The 19,196-nt window shown below is 42.3% G+C and overlaps 1 protein-coding gene across 2 annotated transcripts in view; it reads left to right on the top strand.

Moving 5' to 3' along the window:
* Positions 1-19,196, top strand: part of ap5z1 (adaptor related protein complex 5 subunit zeta 1) — a 48,362-nt gene that overhangs the window by 13,786 nt on the left and 15,380 nt on the right. The window contains exons 5-12 of one of the 2 annotated variants that reach the window (XM_078240151.1): positions 1,121-1,230; positions 2,546-2,714; positions 4,385-4,453; positions 5,165-5,305; positions 9,177-9,214; positions 10,122-10,284; positions 13,787-13,965; positions 14,125-14,267. In XM_078240151.1, the coding sequence (XP_078096277.1) occupies positions 1,121-1,230; positions 2,546-2,714; positions 4,385-4,453; positions 5,165-5,305; positions 9,177-9,214; positions 10,122-10,284; positions 13,787-13,965; positions 14,125-14,267 (1,012 nt within the window). The remainder of the gene's footprint in view (positions 1-1,120; positions 1,231-2,545; positions 2,715-4,384; positions 4,454-5,164; positions 5,306-9,176; positions 9,215-10,121; positions 10,285-13,786; positions 13,966-14,124; positions 14,268-19,196) is intronic. The other variant, XM_078240152.1, reaches the window with a different exon arrangement.

Below are 19,196 nucleotides of genomic sequence, written 5' to 3'. Positions count from 1 at the left end.
TCACCAGCAATTTGTTTTGGTCACATTGTTTTTCCAGAGCACATCAGCAAATAGTTTCCTCTCGGTGAAAGGAGGCAACTGAGAGGTTACCTTGATTTCGAATAGCGATGGTAGTGATTTTGGGGGCAGTCACCACATCTCTCGACCTGAGACCTGACCTGTGACCTGAGTTTGAAACTGCCAGACTAAAAGACTGCCATTTGTGGATTAAAGTATGTCCCTTGAAGAATGGATCCGCACCATGCCAGCTACACGTGCTTTAGTGAAAAAATGGCATTAAGTGATGGATGGTGTGGGACATGGAAACCTTTACACTGGTGCATTGAGGGACAGTTTTCTGAATTAAGCGTGCTCCAGCCCTACAGGCCTTTGAGCCCTCTCTGCTCCTCCAGCCTGGCCTCTTGCATATCCCTGACTCTGATTGCTTCAGCGGTGGCTGTACTGTCAGCTGCCTACATCCCAAACTCTGAAATTGCCTCCCTAAATCTCTCTACCTCTGTCCCCTCTTTTAAAATGCTCCTTAAAACCTTACCTCTCTGATCAAACTTTCAGTCATCTTTCCTGATTTCTCCTTCTGTGGCTCAGTGTCATGAAGATCTTATTCTTGTTAAGCAATCAAAACAGTTTACCTCGAAACAGTTTGCAACATAAATGTAAAATGTTGTAATGCACAGGTGGAATTGAATGATAGAACATCATTCTCCATCCGGCTCATAGTCTGCCCAACTTGCGGAGTACTGAGTGGTCGCCAAGTATTCTCCAGCTCTGATACCAGATGTCCCGATGTGTAGAGAAAGAAAACATTTTCTAAGAGTTTGAAGAGCCGTAGTGTTCTTTTTATTTGTACTTGCCTTCCACAGCTGCCCCAGCCAAGCTGTTTAGAACGGGGAGACAGTTCCCACCAGTCTGGTTCAGTATAATACTTTATCGAAGGAGGGGTTAAATCACTGAATAACAAGAAGGCGAAATGAAAAGTGAAGTTCATTCCCAGTATAGTCTGGTTCCAAGCTGTTTGAAAAGAGAAACTCCAAATCACAGTGTCCCGTGAAGCCTTACACCCTGATGGACTGCATTCTCAGATCCAGTCAGACTCAGAAATGTTGCTCTTTCTTTCCAACAGAGCAGGTGAATGCTGTTAGTAAGAAGCTTGTTGATTGGCTGCGGTATGCAAGTACGCTGCAGGGCATCCCCCTGTCCTCTGGAGGCTTCTTTAGCCCAAGATCACGACAGGTAATTGAAAGCGGCAGTCACGGTAATATCTGTATTATATGTTATTCATCGCAGTAATCCTTTAAAGGCTTGTGTAAAAGATTGTGTTTTTCATGACTACATGTCAACAAAATAGTTACTGCTTGTGATGCTGCAATAACCTACAGTGCTGCTGGTTACCTGGTTACAGTGCTGCTGGTTACCTGGTTACAGTTGAAGACAAATATGTAGGTTGGGGAAGGTAACTAACTTGGTTCTCCTTTCCTCCGTGTTCCGCCTGGTTGAGATGCTGGGATGGGACCCAAACTTTTCCAATGCAGTTGTAATTAGCTATTTGGATATACTTGAGAAGACCAGGGTATTTGGTCCAAATCTGTTTGTTTTTTTTGTATTTGCCTCCAACCCACTCCCTTTTGAAAAAATATCTGCATCAACTGACAACTTTTACACAACTGAATGCCAGGTCTTCCGCTGGACAGCTGCTCTTGTGACACTGTTAAGTTATGTTCCACCATATCATGATCTATCACATTTGTTTCTACATTCTATTGCGTTTCGTTGTTAATAACCCTTGTGTTAAGAAGCAAAGTATTATGGATTAGCTGTTACCTAATTAATGTGTTTAAATATTCCTGTTTCCCCCGATGACTCTGTGAACTTCTCCAGTGATTAACTAAGCCACACATGTTAGGAAGGGCCCAAGTTCAATCCATAGTTGTGTGACTAGTTAGCCGCAGCATGGGATTTATAATTGACTTTCTGTCCAGTCCTTATTAGTATGCAGTGAACCCTGCTGGAACATGCATATGGGGTGGCACGGTGGCACAGTGATTAGCACTGCTGCCTCACAGTGCCAGGGACCTGGGTTTGATTCCGGCTTGGGTCACTGTCTGTGCAGAGTTGCACATTCTCCCTGTGTCTGTGTGGGTTTCCTCTGGTGCTCTGGTTTCCTCCCACAGTCCGAAAGACATACTGGTTCGGTGCATTGGCTTTGCTAAATTCTCCCTCAGTGTATCCGAACAGGTGCCGGAGTGTGGCCACTAGGAGATTTTCACAGTAACTTCATTGCAGTGTTAATGTAAGCCTACTTAGGACATTAATACATAAGATAATGGTCATTAGATAAAGACAAGATCAGGCTAGTTTGGGATGCAACTTGTTGAATAACCTGCAAACCATCAAGGCTCAAACTTGTCAAAATGGCTGACTTGGAGAGATGCAGACAACCATGGCTTCCAATGAGGTGTCTGTGTCTTCAAAAGAGGAAGGAGAAAAGTTGCTAAATCACTTTAGGCTAGCGAGCATTAACAGTGTTTTTCATTCCTCTCTTGTTTAGCCTGCTTCTATTCTAGAGGTGGATGGAGCAGTTGCAGGTGATTTCTTCACTGTGCTTTCCATTGGCCAATATTACACTGAGGACCAATGGCTCAACATGCACTCTTTCTCCATGATCAGAAAGTGGCTGCAGTGTTTCGGGGCAAGTGGAGTTAACAGCAATGATGCAGGTAAGCTGTCACAAATCTCTAATTCAGTTTGTGGGAATTGCATTGAAGGCATTGAAATCTGAGTGTAGGCAACAGACCTGTCAGCCTGTCTGCAAAGAGGAAAGTTTGGTTCCAAGGTGGGTGCACACCCAAATCTTTTTTCACTTTAGATGCTGATCGGTCGGCTGTGTATTTTATGTCTGTGCTTCTCCCGAGGGAGGCTGTGTTCTTATTATTCCATTCTTTTGCTTGATCTTGGTTCACGAATAGCCTGTTCCACAAACACGAAGAAGTCTTTTACATGCTTTAAACCTTGTTGGCATTTCTGATCATCTGCCAGGTGAAACAAAATATTTCTACTGCAGGATTTGAATACAGTATCATTGTTGCAGTTTTCTTTACAGACCTGGTACGGTTAGGGTCACCAACCCTCCAGACATTAAAGATTAATTTCCAAACATTGCTGTGAGAAATTTGGGAAAATCGTCATTTAAAAAAATGTGAACTTTTGACTTTGTTTTTGTTATAAATATAGAATCATAGATCCCCTACAGTAAAGGAGGAGGCCATTTGGCCCATCAAGTCTGCACCAACTCTGCATCTCATCCAAACTCACATTGCATACCCCCCCCCCCCCCCCCCCCCCCCCCCAATCCACCTTACCCAACTTGGGACACTAAGGGACAATTTAGCTTGGCCAATCCACCTAACTTGCACATCTTTGGAGTGTGGGAGGAAACTGGAACACCCAGAGGAAACCCACACAGACACAGGGAGAACGTGCAAACTCCACACAGTCACCCAAGGCCAGAATTGAACCCGGGTCCCTGGTGTTGTAAGGAATATATTGAAGAAGAATTTTAAAAAGCACTGTTTAAATGAGCAGGAAAACTCCACCTGGGCAGCTAACTGTGATGAAACCTTCAGATATACATCCAGCTAGAGTTGGAAGCCCTAGGTAATGTGCCTTCCCAATGCTGGCGTTACACCTTTGCCCCATTTATACTAAAAGGACATTGAGTAGAGAATATTCTGTAATACAACCTGGCTCCATTGGCAGATTTGCCTTGGCTTTATTTAGAGACTGGCTGAAACTAATAGATTCGTAATCTAGGGATGTGTATTAACAATCCAGCGAATTTAAATTCAAATTTCACCATGAGCGTTTGAAAGGTCATTTTAAAAAAAAATCTGGAAATGAACATGATTGCTGTGAAAACGTGAATGATTAACTTATGTCCTTGTTAGACTTTTGTGACATTAAGGGTATCAAGGGCTATGGCGTAAAGAGGGGAAAATGGAGGTGATCAACTATGATATAATTGAATGGTGGAGCAGACCCAATAGGTTTAGTTGCCTTTTAATGTTCCTAATGACCCAATGAGAAGAAGGTCCCTGAAGGTTAACAGGCCAGAATAAAGTGGCTGATGGTAAAGGTTGCATTCTGCCATCAGTTGTGCTTTGCTACCAGAAACAGCGGTGTTTAGTTCTTCTGGAGTAATCATAACTGTAATATAAATAACTTGACCATACAGTTAAATTCCACACAACGGATGGTTAATGATGAGCACAGATGTGAATATTTTCTCTTTAATTACCATTCATAATGTCATTTTATATTGGAACAGTTCTCACCTGCGAAGGATATTGTGACTGTAATCGACAGCGGCTAACTATGTCCTTGCTCACAGATCTCACCGCTGGGATTCCAAAGGAAACCATTGGAGATAAGAAATACAAAGGGCATTCTTTTCCATTGGGTAATTGGAAATGCACCTGAATGCGGAGATTGCTGTTTTGGCTTGGGCACTGGAACATAGTGAGATACTGCTTCGTCACCTTGCACTCATTAACTCACGTTGCGCATGTGATGGACAAAGGCTCCTTTAGGCAAAACAGCATAATCCGCTGATTTGGCTTTCGAAAAGTTTTAACCTTCTTAACTGTCAGAGGTGGCCTGTGACCACAAGTAGATCATAATTAATTTTTCTGGATTATAACTGCAAGATTCATCAGTCCACCTTTTATCAAATTTTCTTCAGAATTGAACTATTATTGGCATTATAGTTTAATCCCATAATGAGAGCCAAATCTCGAATCCAGATTTATCTATGTCCAGATCTCTGGCAATTTTCCAAAGAACCAGTGACTGTGTATGTGCATGGACAGCCTACAGGTGGGTCAATGGAACAGGAAGCAGTTTAGTCCAAAGTGATGATTAACATTTGGTTAATCTGAGTAAAGATAGGTTTAAAAAATATTGACTTTAAAAAATCTTGTTTGGTTTTGCTTCCTTTTGTGATTGTTTGTGAAAAGATTACGACTTGGATATTTGCTAGTAACCCATGTGTTTGACCAGATGCTTTTACTTAGACTGTTGCTTTTCCTTTATCCACCCTGCACCATAATTAACCGATGTGACCTGAACAGTATGGCAATGCTGCTACTTGATTGGACTTGATTTCTTTTAGATGAAAAGTCCGAGTTAGACAGCTCTGTAATGTCGATGGTTTCTGCTTCCTCAACATCAAGTCGCTTGATGCCCCCGAAAGAGCGCCTACGGGAGAAGACGTTTGAATATTGCAATCGGCTAATTGAACAGAGTGATAGAAGTAAGTATGCTGTCAGGGAAAATGTGTTTATCCCTTTGTTTCAAACATTTTTCTTCACTAGATTGTAGCTTCCCACAAACAGTTCACTCGATTGCTCAGTTGAGAGTGCATTATGTGACCTACTTCTAATGTTGACCTCATCTGCTGCTGTTCTACGATGACTAGAGCCTATTTTTGCCCTCCCTTTGAAAAAGCATTTATTCTCTGTACTGTGATAGAAAGCATGGTGAAAAAAACTACCAGTTTGGTGCCACCTGTAAACTTGACCAATTTCTGAGTTTAGGTCATTAATCCTGGCATTTTGTTCTCTTACTCCCTATGAGTTGATTGGATACCTAGACCACGATAGAGCATGCCAATTTTTATCTCTTTCCTTGTCTCGGGACAATATCCTGTCATGGACCATATTGTTTCTAGATTTCTCACAGAGTTCCTGCACTAGCTAGTTCAACACTCACAGTTTGGCCTTTTTTATCCAATATATGAGACTTCACATCTTACTGCATTGAATTACTTCTGCCACGGTTCTGCAAATGTTGCCCGGGATTTTCCTCAACCACTGTTCTTCCCTCCCTTTCCCAGTTTGGTGCCACCTGTAAATTTGACCAATTTCCGAGTTTAGGTCATTAATCCCGAAAACTATCATTCCACTTAACACATCTCTCCAGCCGCAACTGCACTTCCTGACTTCACAAGTACAAAGTAGGAAATAGAGTTTTAGCAAAACTCAACCTATTGATGGCTGCATAAATAATTCATACAATAGAACAAGAAATTGCATTGAGAAACAAGTGCAAATGCCCCCACCTGGTGGCGAAGAATTGCAATCACATCCTGTGACTGTGACAGCAGTAGAGAAGGGGAAGGTCATTCTGAAAGTCTGTCAGTTAAGCTCTTTATAGCACTGAAGTTGCTTATCATTTTCTGTGGATTGTGTGAAGTAGCTTTGTTTGGGTACAAAAGAATTTATGCAAGTGGTCTGAGGTCAACATTGGCACCCTGGCAAGTGCAAACAGAACATTGAACTTCTCAGCTCCTGTAATCAATGATCTATATTTGTGTTTTATTTGAGCATTCTCAAGTATTCAGAAAATGAAATATATCAGAAAGCCTTCAACATTCTTAAACCTCCAGAAATGCAACTAATTGAACAGAAATGGCAGCAGCCCTGAGTGATTTTGCTTTTTAAACAATTGTAGAATACTGACCCTACATTTCCAGTTCGAGATAATCCAAGCACTTGAATTTTTCCTGTACCCCACAGAAGATGATTGGCAACATGATGTTACTAAGCAACTTCAATGTCACTCTGAAGATATATGTTTAAAAATAAATGCTAATAGTCCCCTGCAAAACTGTTATTTTAAGAAAAGCTTTATAAATAGAAATATTGAGGATAAAAGCAAGGAAGTTATGGTAATAACTCACTGGTTAGACCTGAGTTTGAGTATTAAGTTCAGTTCTGGACACCACACTTCAGAAAGGATTTTGAGGCTTTAGTGAAAGTACAGAGGGAATTTACCGGAATGGTATCGAAGATAAGGAATTTTAGTTACGTCACGCAACTAGAGAAACTGGGACTGTGCTCGTAGCAAGAAGATTTAGTAAGCAGTTATGATGGGTTTCCACAGTAGATGGAAAGCAACAGTTTTCATTTGTGCGAATTAAGGACAGCACAGTTGTTAGCACTGCTGCCTCACAATGTCAGGAACCTGGATTCGATTCCAGCCTCGGGTGACTGTGAAGTCTGCACGTTTTCCCCATATCTGCGTGGGTTTCCTCTGGGTGCTCCGGTTTCCTCCCACAATCCAAAGATGTGCATGGATTTGCCATGCTAATTTGTCTCTTAGTGTCCAAGAATGTGTACTTTAGGTGAATTAGCCACGGTAAATCTCTTTCGGAGAGTCGGTGCAGACTGGATGGACCAAATGGTCTTCTTCCTCACTGTAGGTTCAATGGTTAAGTAACCAGAAGTCACAAGTTGAAGATAATTGGTAAAATAAAAAAAGCCTGGGAAATGTGTGGGTTAATTATTTATTCAATGAGTTATAGCTGCCTGAGCATATGAGGAGAAACAGATCCAGTGCTAATTTTCAAAAGGAAATTGGATGAATATTTTAAAATAAACATTTGTGGGAAAGTACAGGATTGCTGATAACTATTTGATCCACTCAGACACAGTGGATCGAATGGCCTCCTTCTATACTGTACGATTCTATGGAACAAAACTCTGATTCAATTTTATGAAATGGTAAATTGTTCAGAGTGTTCACAGCTTGTGGAATGCTTTTAGAATACTGGAGGCACATGTCAAAACTTTAAATGAAATTGTTTAAGCAAATTAACTGCTGATTTAAATGATGAACATTTCTTCATATTATGAATAATTATTAATCAATAAAAGTTGATAAAATATTTTACATGTTTTAAATGATTCAATTTTGGGTGAAGGATTGAATTAAAATATTATTGTTTCAGTTTAGCCAAGTAGTTATTTTTTGTTGGAGTATAGTTTGCTCATATTTTTCATGTTGAGCTATACAACTCTTGCATCGGATAATGAGCAAAGTGATCATCAACACGTTGATGATTAATACAGTCCTTAGTTCCCTGCTCCTTTCCTGTGTTGTTGACTTGCAGTGCTAAATTCAATGTTTGCAGTCATTTTTAATTTGTAGTTAACAAACTTAACACGACTATATCTTTTTTGTCTCTTTGCACAAATATTTGGAGTGGTAACTGCTTCTCTGTAGTAAGTTAGTGGCACAACCAAACATATAGTCAATTCTTTCATTACAAAGGCAGAGACTGCGTGTAAAAGTAGTCCTGCCTGCCTACAAGAAATTTGACTGTTTGAAAGAATGTCCTGATAAAATGACCTAGCGTTGGTAACCTGCTTATCTTGCTGAATTTTAATCTACAGAAAATGTGCAGATGTAATTTCCCACTGAAATTGTCATGTTGCAATGTTGCTTTTTGCCACTAGAGTATGCTAAGAGATTCCCTTAACATGCCGCAGTGCTCGCTTGACTTCTATCTGTGTATTTTCATACTTGGCTCCTGGCTTGGTGCAAACATTTTCACTTGCTGGCCCTGATTTTGCCGGCACGCCGCCCTGAAATCGGGGTGGGTGAGGCTTACAGAACGATATTCCCCATTGGCCTCAGGCACGATCTTACGAGCCTCAGGTGAGCGTGCCGGTAAAATTCTGGCCGCTGTGTCCAACGTAAGCACAATATTTTAGACACAAAAGGCAGCATCTTTCTGGAGATGCAAACATCCTCATTGTGTAAAAATTCCCTTTAATAGCCTGTGACTCCTTCTTATAGTCACTCTCTCCCCATCCAATTTTATGTTCTCTAACTCTTAACAATGCCCCAATTCCCTATTTTGTGGAAGTGTGCTGGTGATTTGTGTCCTGACCTTTGGCAGTGGTGCTGTTGTTTCAGAGTTGCCCAAGAGCTGTGATGTACACTTGACCTTTGTGTTTGCAGCCCCTTCTTGTGGGCAAGTGCCGAACCACGGTTCTGTACATCTCCAGTGCAGCTCGAATTTTCCTTGTGTGCAGCCTGTGTGTTGCACCATGCAGCGTCTTAAAGGGAACATGGGTTGTTGCCCTGCATGGTGCATTTTAAGATTGTGCTTGCACATGGCTTAGAGCGTGGCTGGGATTGAAAGCTTGGGGAACTACTGTGATCCCATGTCCTGTTGATCTGTAGTTCATTGCAACATCACCTATAAATGTCCATTACCGTTGACATTCAGTGACAGACAAAGTGATTATAATATTCTCCCAGATACTAGCTCTTATCATTCATTGTGACCCTGCACAATACTGATTTTAAAATGTAACTTCTTCTTTTTGCAACAGAAGCTCTAAAGAAATCTGACTCCGAACTCCAGAAAGCTGTAAGTAGTTTAGGCACTATTGATTGAAAATAAACACCCAAAGCTGAAAGTAATTAGAGAATCCGTCTCTCGTATTATCTAGTAAACTAAAAAGTGATCCTGCATTCTGAAGTTACATTCTTTTATATTTCACCATGAATGTGGCATTGTTATTATTCACAAACTTAACAGTTTGTGCTTAAAACCAGTTATTTATTCATTTTCTTCCCTCGGTCTCCCCAAATTATCTCACTTTTGTGCAATATTAACTAGCAAGGAGAGTAAAGTAGGCAGTAACAAGAACCTTACTGCAATTTCAGTCTCCAAATCTCCTCCGTGTTTCGCCGTAAGTAGGTACCTCTGCAGGATTGGCTGTGTAACCAATGTGTAACGGTGGAAGCTTTATTTCTGTGCGTTGCTTTCCTAAGCATTTTGGAGGAAAACGACTGGGGAAACCTCGTAAGGAATGGCAGATAGTTGTGAGCAAGTGGGAACTGAGGGCCATTTAATATTTTACACATTGCCAGAGGAAGGCCCAACATTTCAGACAGCGCAGGATGTGCCTCCAGTATTTTAGTGGGGGAACGTCTAACACTTTGTACGATTCACAAAGTGAACATTCTCTTCGTGAATGTTCACGACAACATTCTCCACAACTCTGGGAGCAGGCAAATTTCCACATACCTTTCAAAAAGTCTTTTATTTCAAAATTTTAATTTAGTTAAATGTTAAGTACAGAGAGTGGCATATGAAGGGTCCAGACTGACTGCTGTTTAGGATGTCTTCACCCCAAAGAGAAAAGGAAAACTTGCTCATTCTGGAAGCAAATCGGAAAATGCAGAAAAGCCTGATTTTTGATTTATTTTTTTCTTTTAATTTTCTGCTTTGCTTTACTGCTGGCTGATTGTGTCTTATGTTTGTCTCCTAGTGCCTTGTTGAAGCGGTGACTTTGTTGGACCTGATCTGCCGACAGGATCCACTGTTTGTGTATCGAGCCTGTCCTGTAGTGAAAGCACTTTACGGGAGAATCAGTTCAGACTCTGGTTTTGCCAGAGTGCTGCTTCCAGTTGCTCAATTCTATCTAAATCACAGTAAGTAGAAATTAATCCGTTCAGTGCTGTGTGCTCTTGGCCACTGTGGAAACCTTTTAGATTCATGCAGTTGGATTTGACTAAATAGAACTGATAGAAGCTCAAACAGCAAACAAGACTTGCGTTTATATAGCACCTTTCACCACCTCAGGATACCCCAAAGTGGATTACAATCAATGAAGTAATTTTGAAGTGTATTTTGTTAAGAACACAGCTAATGGCATACACCAAGTTATTCTAAATCCCAGAAGGGAAACCTGAAACAACTGGCTTCTCCTGTATTCTGCAATTTGATTTAATGTAAGGAAAGGTTTGAAATCAAAAAATGATGTCCCAAACATCTTTTTAAATATAATAAATGCTTATTAAGCAATAAAATAAACAGCAGTACAATAAACTAGAAGTACCCTTAACTAAGCCAAGGGCTATACACAGTATCACTAACTTTACCCAGTTCCAAACCACCTTTATTGCGCTACCTTCAGAGCTGAATCTCCCCAAATACGCCACAACATCTTATAGATTTTTTTAAAAATCCAGTAACAGTTACCACACCAGGCAGTTATACTCGCTTTGGGGTTTGCTTTTGAGGTAAAACAAAACAACTAATGTTTCAAGACAGGCTTTCTTCTTGGACACTGCTTGCTGGGAGCTAAAGAGCTATTCCTGTTCTGCACCAGCTATCCTTTCATAGGCTTAATCAGCTGACATACATTTTTTCCCTTTTGATCTTTCCTCATCTGAACTAACTTCTTCAGAAGTCAAAATGTAATGACCTTTATTTTGTGAGTCTACCTTTTAGAGTGTAAATGTAAAGTTCACACCTTGAACTTCTAACACAATATTCAAAACCCTTTATGTTCCCCATTGTTACCAGCTTGCCTTAGGTAAACATCTGTTTGCAGTGTTGGTAGGTTCATCAACATATCAAAAGCACTGGGTGGGATTTTCCGCACAATCCCCCGCATGTTTCACGGAGGCAGCCCGCCATTGGCCTCGCCATTGACAATGGGTTTCCCATTGAATGCACCCCTCACCACCAGAAAACCTGGGTGTGCTGGTGATGGGACTGGAAGATCCCGCCAGCATGAACACCTGGAAAATTCTGGCCATTAGTCCCATTAGCATAACCAAACAGTCCCTACCTTAAGCTGCTTGTATTTTTGAATAGTCTTCAAAAATACACAACCAGCAAAATCTTCATTTCATCATTATTTATCCTGACCAGTCACTGTTTTAATGTAGGAAGCTCAGCAATCAATTTAGTATGGCAAGATCCCATGAATAGCAATGCGGTAATGACCAGAAAATTGTTTAATTGATGTCAGCTGGGGGATGAATATTGGCTCAGAGCACTGGGAGGAGCACCCCTGGTCTTCAGAATAGTGCAACTGGATCTTTTGCATCCACCTGAGCAGAAATATGAGCACATTTTGATCTAGTTTTTGAAACAAATTGCTTCATCCTCTCAGTAATGCTGGGGTACTGAAAAACCTAAACATTCAATTAACTCATACCCGCTTCTCCATTGTGGCAGATATTAAATTAAGTCTCTGATCACATGACCCCTCCACTCCCACCAATGTCCCGGCTTATCATTTATCATTTGAAATGGGAAACAACACTTTCAATGGTTACTAGTTACAACTGACACCTCATATGATTGTGAAAAAGGCAAACTGTCTCTCCCCAACCTTCTTGACCTATCTGAAGCCGTTGATATGGTTGACCATCTTCCTTCAATGCTTCTTCAATACTTTCCTTTTCTGCTTTTGCACTGTTACCTCCAGTGTTCCCCAGAGATCTATCATTTCTCATTTACATGCTGTCCTTCCCAATATCATCCAAAAAACACAACATCAGTTTCCATATATAGGCTGATGACTCACATCTCTAACTCACCATCACCTCTCTCAGCCCCTCCATTGTCTCTACATTGTCACACAGCTTGTCTGATATCCAGTACTGGATGAGCAGACATTTCCTCTAATTAAGCATTGAGAAGACCAAAGACCTTTAGTCCCCGCTGCAAACTCTGTTTCTTAATCACTGATTCCACCCCCTGAAGAGTAACTGTCCAAGGCTGGTCAGACTGTTTGCAACCTTGGCATAATATTTGATGTGATCTTCCAACCACAAATCCACAACATTGCCAAGAGTGCCAATTGCCACTTTCATAACCATCTGAATCTTTCCCTGTCTCAGCTCATCTGCTGCTGAATCCCTTATCCATATTAGTCATTAGGGGAGGCAGTGGCGTAGTGTTATTGTCACTGGACTAGTAATCCAGGGACCCAGGGTAATGCTCTGAGGACTCGGGTTTGAATCCTGCCATGGCAGATGGTGAAATTTGAATTCAATAAAAATCTGGAATTAAAAGCCTAATGATAGCCATGAAACCATTGTCGATTGTCGTACAAATCCATCTGGTTCACTAATGTCCTTTAAGGAAGAAAATCTGCTGAGCTTACCTGGTCTACAGGTGACTCCAGATCCACAGAAATGTGGTTGACTCTTAAATGCCCTCAGGGATGGGCAATAAATGCTGGCCCAGCCAGCGACGCCCACATCCCATGAACAAGTCAAAAAAACCGAATACCTCTAAACTTGACAATTCCAATATACTCTTGACTGGCCTCCCACGTTCTACCATCTGTAAACTTGAGGTTATCATAACTCTGCTGTCCATGTCCTAACTCACACTGTTCAGCCCTCATTCTTTATGATCCACAGTGGCTTACAGTTGAACAATGCCTTGATTTTAATATTCTCACCCTTGTTTTTAAATCCTTCATTCTTTCCTTTCTTTGTAATCATTTCCAGCCCCACAATCCTCTGAGATATCTGCACTCCTCCAAATCTGGCCTCTTGAGCATCCTTGATTTTAAAGATTCCACCATTGGCAGTCTTGCTTCAACATCCAAAGCGCTACACTTTGTGATTCATAGAATCATAGAAACCCTACAGAGCAGAAGGAGGTCATTCTATCCATCGAGTCTGCATCGACAACAATCCCACCTAGGCCCTATCCTTGCAACCCCATATATTTACCCCGCTCATCCCTTTAATCTACGCATCTCGGTACACAAAGGGACAATTGAGCATGGCCAATGCACCTAACCTGCACATCTTTGGACTGTGGAGGAAACCAGAGCACCCGGATGAAACTCATGCAGACACAGGGAGAATGTGCGAACTCCACACAGACAGTGACCCGAGCTGGGAACTGAACCCGGGTCCCTGAAGCTGAGAGGCAGCATTGCAAACCACTGTGCCGTCCACTAATTCCTCCTCTAAATCTCTCCACCTCAACTTTGCTCATCTGGCCTAACATCTCCTCAGGATATTTCCGTGCTGTCATATTTTGCTTGATGATGCTCCTGTGAAGTGCTTTGAGATATTTTGCTAAGTTAAAGAGGCTACATAAATGCAAGTTGTTAATGATGTGACTATTGAACATCAACCACGTAAGCACCAAGTCCTGAACTTTTTCACATTTCAGGTGAGCTGGCAGCAGTGGACTCTGAAGCTGTTTATAGACACTTATTCACCAAGATCCCTTCGGAACTCTATCATGACACAATGGTGGCCTTTGAATTTTTCCAGTTCTGCAGGAGGAATAGAAAAACACTGAGCGAGAATGTTGGTATTTTTCACAAGAGCTTCCCAAATCTGTTGAAGGTGAGAATTTGATGTACATGAATAGAGAAATGCCTGTATCTCCAAAAGATCCCGCCCGATGTCCAGTTAGTGTAAAGTATTGTTACATTTTAGCCTCTTACTCTGGACGCAAGGTGAATCTTTTCTGTTTGTGTATAATTCCTGCGTCTTTCTTATTAGTTCCTAGCTTGGAACACACCATCCTTGTTCCCTGAGTTCATTGAATTGCTGCCTGATCTGATTCGTCCAGAGACATCAATCGAAATGTTGCATTCGCTGCTTGACCTACCCTGCCTGACTGCAGCACTTGAAGCCCAACTCAGGTACTGATTAAACTGCGGCTGGCCCTCCAGTGTCAGCCTTGGTTCAATTACCCCCTCTGAGTCACAAGGCTCTAGGTCCAAGACCTGAGCACAAAAATCAAGGCTGACATTCCAGTGTCGTACTGAGGGAGCACTGCACTTGGGTGAGACATCAATATTGCCCTAGCCAATAATTATCCCTTAAACAACATCATCTAAACAGATGATATTATTATCACATTGTAGTTTTGGGGAGTTTGCTGTGCACAAATTGTATATCATAGAACAGTACAGCACAGTACAGGCCCTTCGGCTCTTGATGTTGTGCCGAGCTTTGTCCGAAAGCAAGATCAAGCTATCCGACTCCCTATCATTCTGGTGTGCTCCATGTGCCTATCCAATAACTGCTTGAAAGTTCCTAAAGTGTCTGACTCCACTATCACAGCAGGCAGTCCATTCCACACCCCAACCACTCTCTGAGTAAAGAACCTACCTCGGACATCCCTCCTATATCTCCCACCATGAACCTTATAGTTATGCCCCCTAGTAACAGCTACATCCACCCGAGGAAATAGTCTCTGAACGTCCACTCTATCTATCCCCCTCATCATCTCATAAACCTCTATTAAGTCACCTCTCATCCTCCTCCGCTCTAAAGAGAAAAGCCGTAGCTCCCTCAACTTTTCCTCATAAGACCTACTCTCCAAACCAGGCAGCATTCTGGTAAACTCCTCTGCACTCTCTCCAATGCTTCCACATCCTTTTTATAGTGAGGTGACCAGAACTGCACACAATATTCCAAATGTGGTCTCACCAAAGTCCTGTACAGTTGCAGCATAACCCCACTGCTCTTAAACTCAAACCCCCTGTTAATGAACGCCAACACACTATAGGCCTTCTTCACGGCTCTATCCACTTGAGTGGCAACCTTCAGAGATCTGTGGATATGAACCCCAAGATGTCTCTGTTCTTCCACATTCCTCAGAACCCTGCCATTGACCCTGTAATCCGCATTCAAAATTGTCCTACCAAAATGAATCACCTTGCACTTATCAGGGTTAAATTACATCTGCCATTTTCCGGCCCAGCTCTGCATCCTATCAATGTCTCTTTGCAGCCTACAACAGCCCTCCACCTCATCCACTACTCCACCAATCTTGGTGTCATCAGCAAATTTACTGACCCACCCTTCAGCCCCCTCCTCCAAGTCATTGATAAAAATCACAAATAGCAGAGGACCCAGCACTGATCCCTGTGGTACACCGCTGGTAACTGGTCTCCAGTCTGAAAATTTTCCATCCACCACCACCCTCTGTCTGCTATGAGATAGCCAGTTACTTATCCAATCGGCCAAATTTCCCTCTATCCCACACCTCCTTACTTTCTTCATGAGCCGACCAGGGGAACCTTATCAAATGCCTTACTAAAATCCATGTATACGACATCAACTGCTCTACCTTCATCTACACACTTCGTTACCTCCTCAAAGAATTCAATCAAATTTGTGAGGCAAGACTTACCCTTCACGAATCCATGTTGATTATCCCGGATTAAGCTGCATCTTTCCAAATGGTCATAAATCCTATCCCTCAGGACCTTTTCCATTAACTTACCTAACCAGCCTATAATTACCAGGGTCATTCCTATTTCCTTTCTTGAACAGAGGAACAACATTCGCCACTCTCCAGTCCTCTGGCACTATCCCCGTGGACAGTGAGGACCCAAAGATCAAAGCCAACGGCTCTGCAATCTCATCCCTCGCCTCCCAAAGAATCTTAGGATATATCCTATCTGGCCCAGGGGACTTATCGACCCTCAGGTTTTTCAAAATTGCTAATACATCTTCCCTCAGAACATCTACCTCCTCCAGTCTATCAGTCTCTATCATACTCTCATCCTCAAAAACATGGCCCCTCTCCTTGGTGAACACTGAAGAAAAGTATTCATTCATCGTCTCTCCTATCTCTTCTGATTCCATGCACAAATTCCCACTACTATCCTTGACCGGCCCTAACCTCACCCTGGTCATTCTTTTATTTCTCACATAAGAGTAAAAAACCTTGGGGTTTTCCTTGATCCGACCCGCCAAGGACTTCTCATGCCCCCTCCTAGCTCTCCTAAGCCCTTTTTCGTTTTAGCTCATTCCTTGCTACCTTGTAACCCTCAAGCAACCCAACTGAACCTTGTTTTCTCATCCTTACATACGCTTCCTTTTTCCTCTTGACAAGACATTCAACCTCTCTTGTGAACCATGGTTCCCTCACTCGGCCATTTCCTCCCTGCCTGACAGGGACGTACCTATCAAGGACACGCAGTATTTGTTCCTTGAACAAGTTCCACTTTTCATTTGTGCTAATCATCTTTCCTAGATTACACCGATTACACTTCAAAAGTACTTCATTGGCTACAATGCAGGTGCAAGTTTTTTTTTCGTCTATGCTTTGAAAATCGTGGAAAATGAAGGGGACGTTTGGCTCCTGGGTTTAATGAAAGGTCATCAACCTGAAACATGAACTGTTTCTCTTTCCACAGATGCTGCCTGACCTTTTGAGTGTCCCCAACATTTTCTGTTTTTATTTCGTATTTCCAGAACCTGCAGCATTTTACTTGCGTTTAAGCATTTATCATTTGTCTTCATTGCAAAGGACATGAATAGTTTTGTTTCACCCCTTCCTCTCTACAATACCCTGCTCATAATGCGATATACTTATGTGAGTGATAGAAGCCTTGTTACATCTTAGAAACCTTAACATAATTTAGAAACCCGACAGTGCATAAGGAGGCCATTCAGCCCAGCGAGTCTGCACCAACAACACTCCCACCCCAGGCCCTATCCCCACAACCGCACACATTTACCCCACTAATCCCTCTAATTTACACATCCCAGGACACTATGGGCAATTTAGCATGGCCAATCAACCTAACCCGCACACCTTTGGACTGTGGGAGGAAACCGGAGCACCCGGAGGAAACCCATGCAGACACAGGGAGAATGTGCAAACTCCACACAGACAGTGACCCAAGCCAGGAATTGAACCCGGATCCCTGGAGCTGTGAGGCAGCAGTGCTAACCACTGTGCTACCGTGCCACCCATCTCCTCTTCCCCGCCCCGCACCCCCCCCCCCCCCCACCCCCCCCCCCCCACCCCCAGTCGCCATTTCCATGTGTGCATCTAGACCGAGAGTTTAAGTTTTAAAGTTTATTTATTAGTGTTATAAGTAGGCTTCCATTAATACTGCAATTAAGTTACTGTGAAAACCCCCTAGACGCCACACTGGCACCTGTTCGGGTACACAGAGAGAATTTAACATGGCTAATGCACCCAACCAGCACATCTTTCAGACGTGCTGGTTAGGTGCATTGGCCATGCTAAAGAGAGTGGCTGCTCGGCCATGGTAGCTATCATAGTTGAGCCCAACCTGCCCTCACCTAATCTCCACACACCCACTTCCCATCAGGAAGAGACAATGTATGGAATCAGGAGTGGAATCCTTGTCTGATTTTCCCTCTCCCTAGTTTAGAACGCTAAGGCTAATTGTAGTGCTCCTACATCTTGGCTGAGTTTAAGTAAATAGAAATTGGACCTGTGAACTTCCAGGCTATAGCATTCCGTTCCACCATGCAGCATGTTTACATGCTTAATAACTGGGGACAGCTGTGCTTCCATATTTTGATGGATTAGCTAATGCCTTTTAATTTAGATTCAAATTAACAAATTAATTAATGTTGAAAATGAGAGTGAAGACCTGGAGGTAGTGATATGAAATGATTGACTTTTCTTTTAAAGAAAATTAACTCAGCTTTGCATTTCTTACCTAAAATCCCTTATCTGGGATGAGGGGCTTATCTTATGAAGAAAGGTTGAACAGGTTGGGCCTATACCCATTGCAGGTTAAAAGAATGAGAGGTGGCCTTATTGAAACATACAAGATCCTAAGTGGGTGGAAACAGAACATCCTGGCAAAACCCAGCAGGTCTGGCAGCACCTGTGGAGTGAGAAACAGAGTTAATGTTTTGAGTCCATATGACTCTTCAGAGCCGAGGAGAGGGAGAAATGTGATGTATTCTATACTGTTAGAGAGGGAGTGGAGCAAAATAGAAGGTCTGGGGTAGGTCGTTGCTCAGGAGAGATTTGACAAAAATATCACGGACACAAGACAATGTTAATGGTAGTATTAAAGACTAAGGGTGCTAATAGTGGCATAAAGGAATGTGTTAATAACAGAACAAGGGTCAGTGCTCTGAAAGCAAAACAAGTTACAGACGGGGGAAAAATAAGATTTCAAAAATCAAAACGGAGGAGAGAGTTCATGGCCTGTAGTTGAGCACAGTGTTGAGTCGAGAGGTCTATAAAGTGCCCGATGGAAAGATGAGATATGGTTCCTCCGGTTTGTGTTGGGCTTCACTGGAACATTGCAGCAGACCAAGGGCGGAAATGTGGGCTTGGGAGCTGGATGATGAGTTGAAATGGAAAGCGACAGGAAAGTCGTGGTCAGATTTGAGAGGATGTGTTACCCAGTCTATGTTGATCCTGAGGGGTTTTGACAGGGTCAATATAGAAGGATGTTTCCAACTGTGGGAGAGACTAGAACCAAGAGGTCTACTGTTTAAGACGGAGATGGGAAGAATTTTTTTTCTCCCAAAGGGCGGTTGGTATGTGGGGTATCCCTCCCCGCCGAAAGCAGTAAAGGTTAGACCATTGCATTTATTCAAGGCAGCGTTCTGATAGACAAGGGAATCAAGGATTATGTGTCGGGGGGGGGAGGGGGGGGGGGGTTAAAAATTGTAAAAGCCTGTGTTTTGTTAACTTGGCTCTTGACGGGGTACTAATACCTAGTTAAAGTTAACGTGCATGTTCACACATGTAATAAAATGCTAAGTTTTAATTCTGTCATCATGATAGATGTTAAAGTTGTGACATTGTGTTTGACCTCCTGTGTGCAGTATCA

Source organism: Mustelus asterias, chromosome 23 (assembly GCF_964213995.1).
Source record: "Mustelus asterias chromosome 23, sMusAst1.hap1.1, whole genome shotgun sequence".
In the NCBI taxonomy this organism is placed as follows: Eukaryota; Metazoa; Chordata; class Chondrichthyes; order Carcharhiniformes; family Triakidae; genus Mustelus; species Mustelus asterias.
Note: the sequence above shows the minus strand (reverse complement) of the source record. Positions and strands in the feature narration are given on the sequence as shown.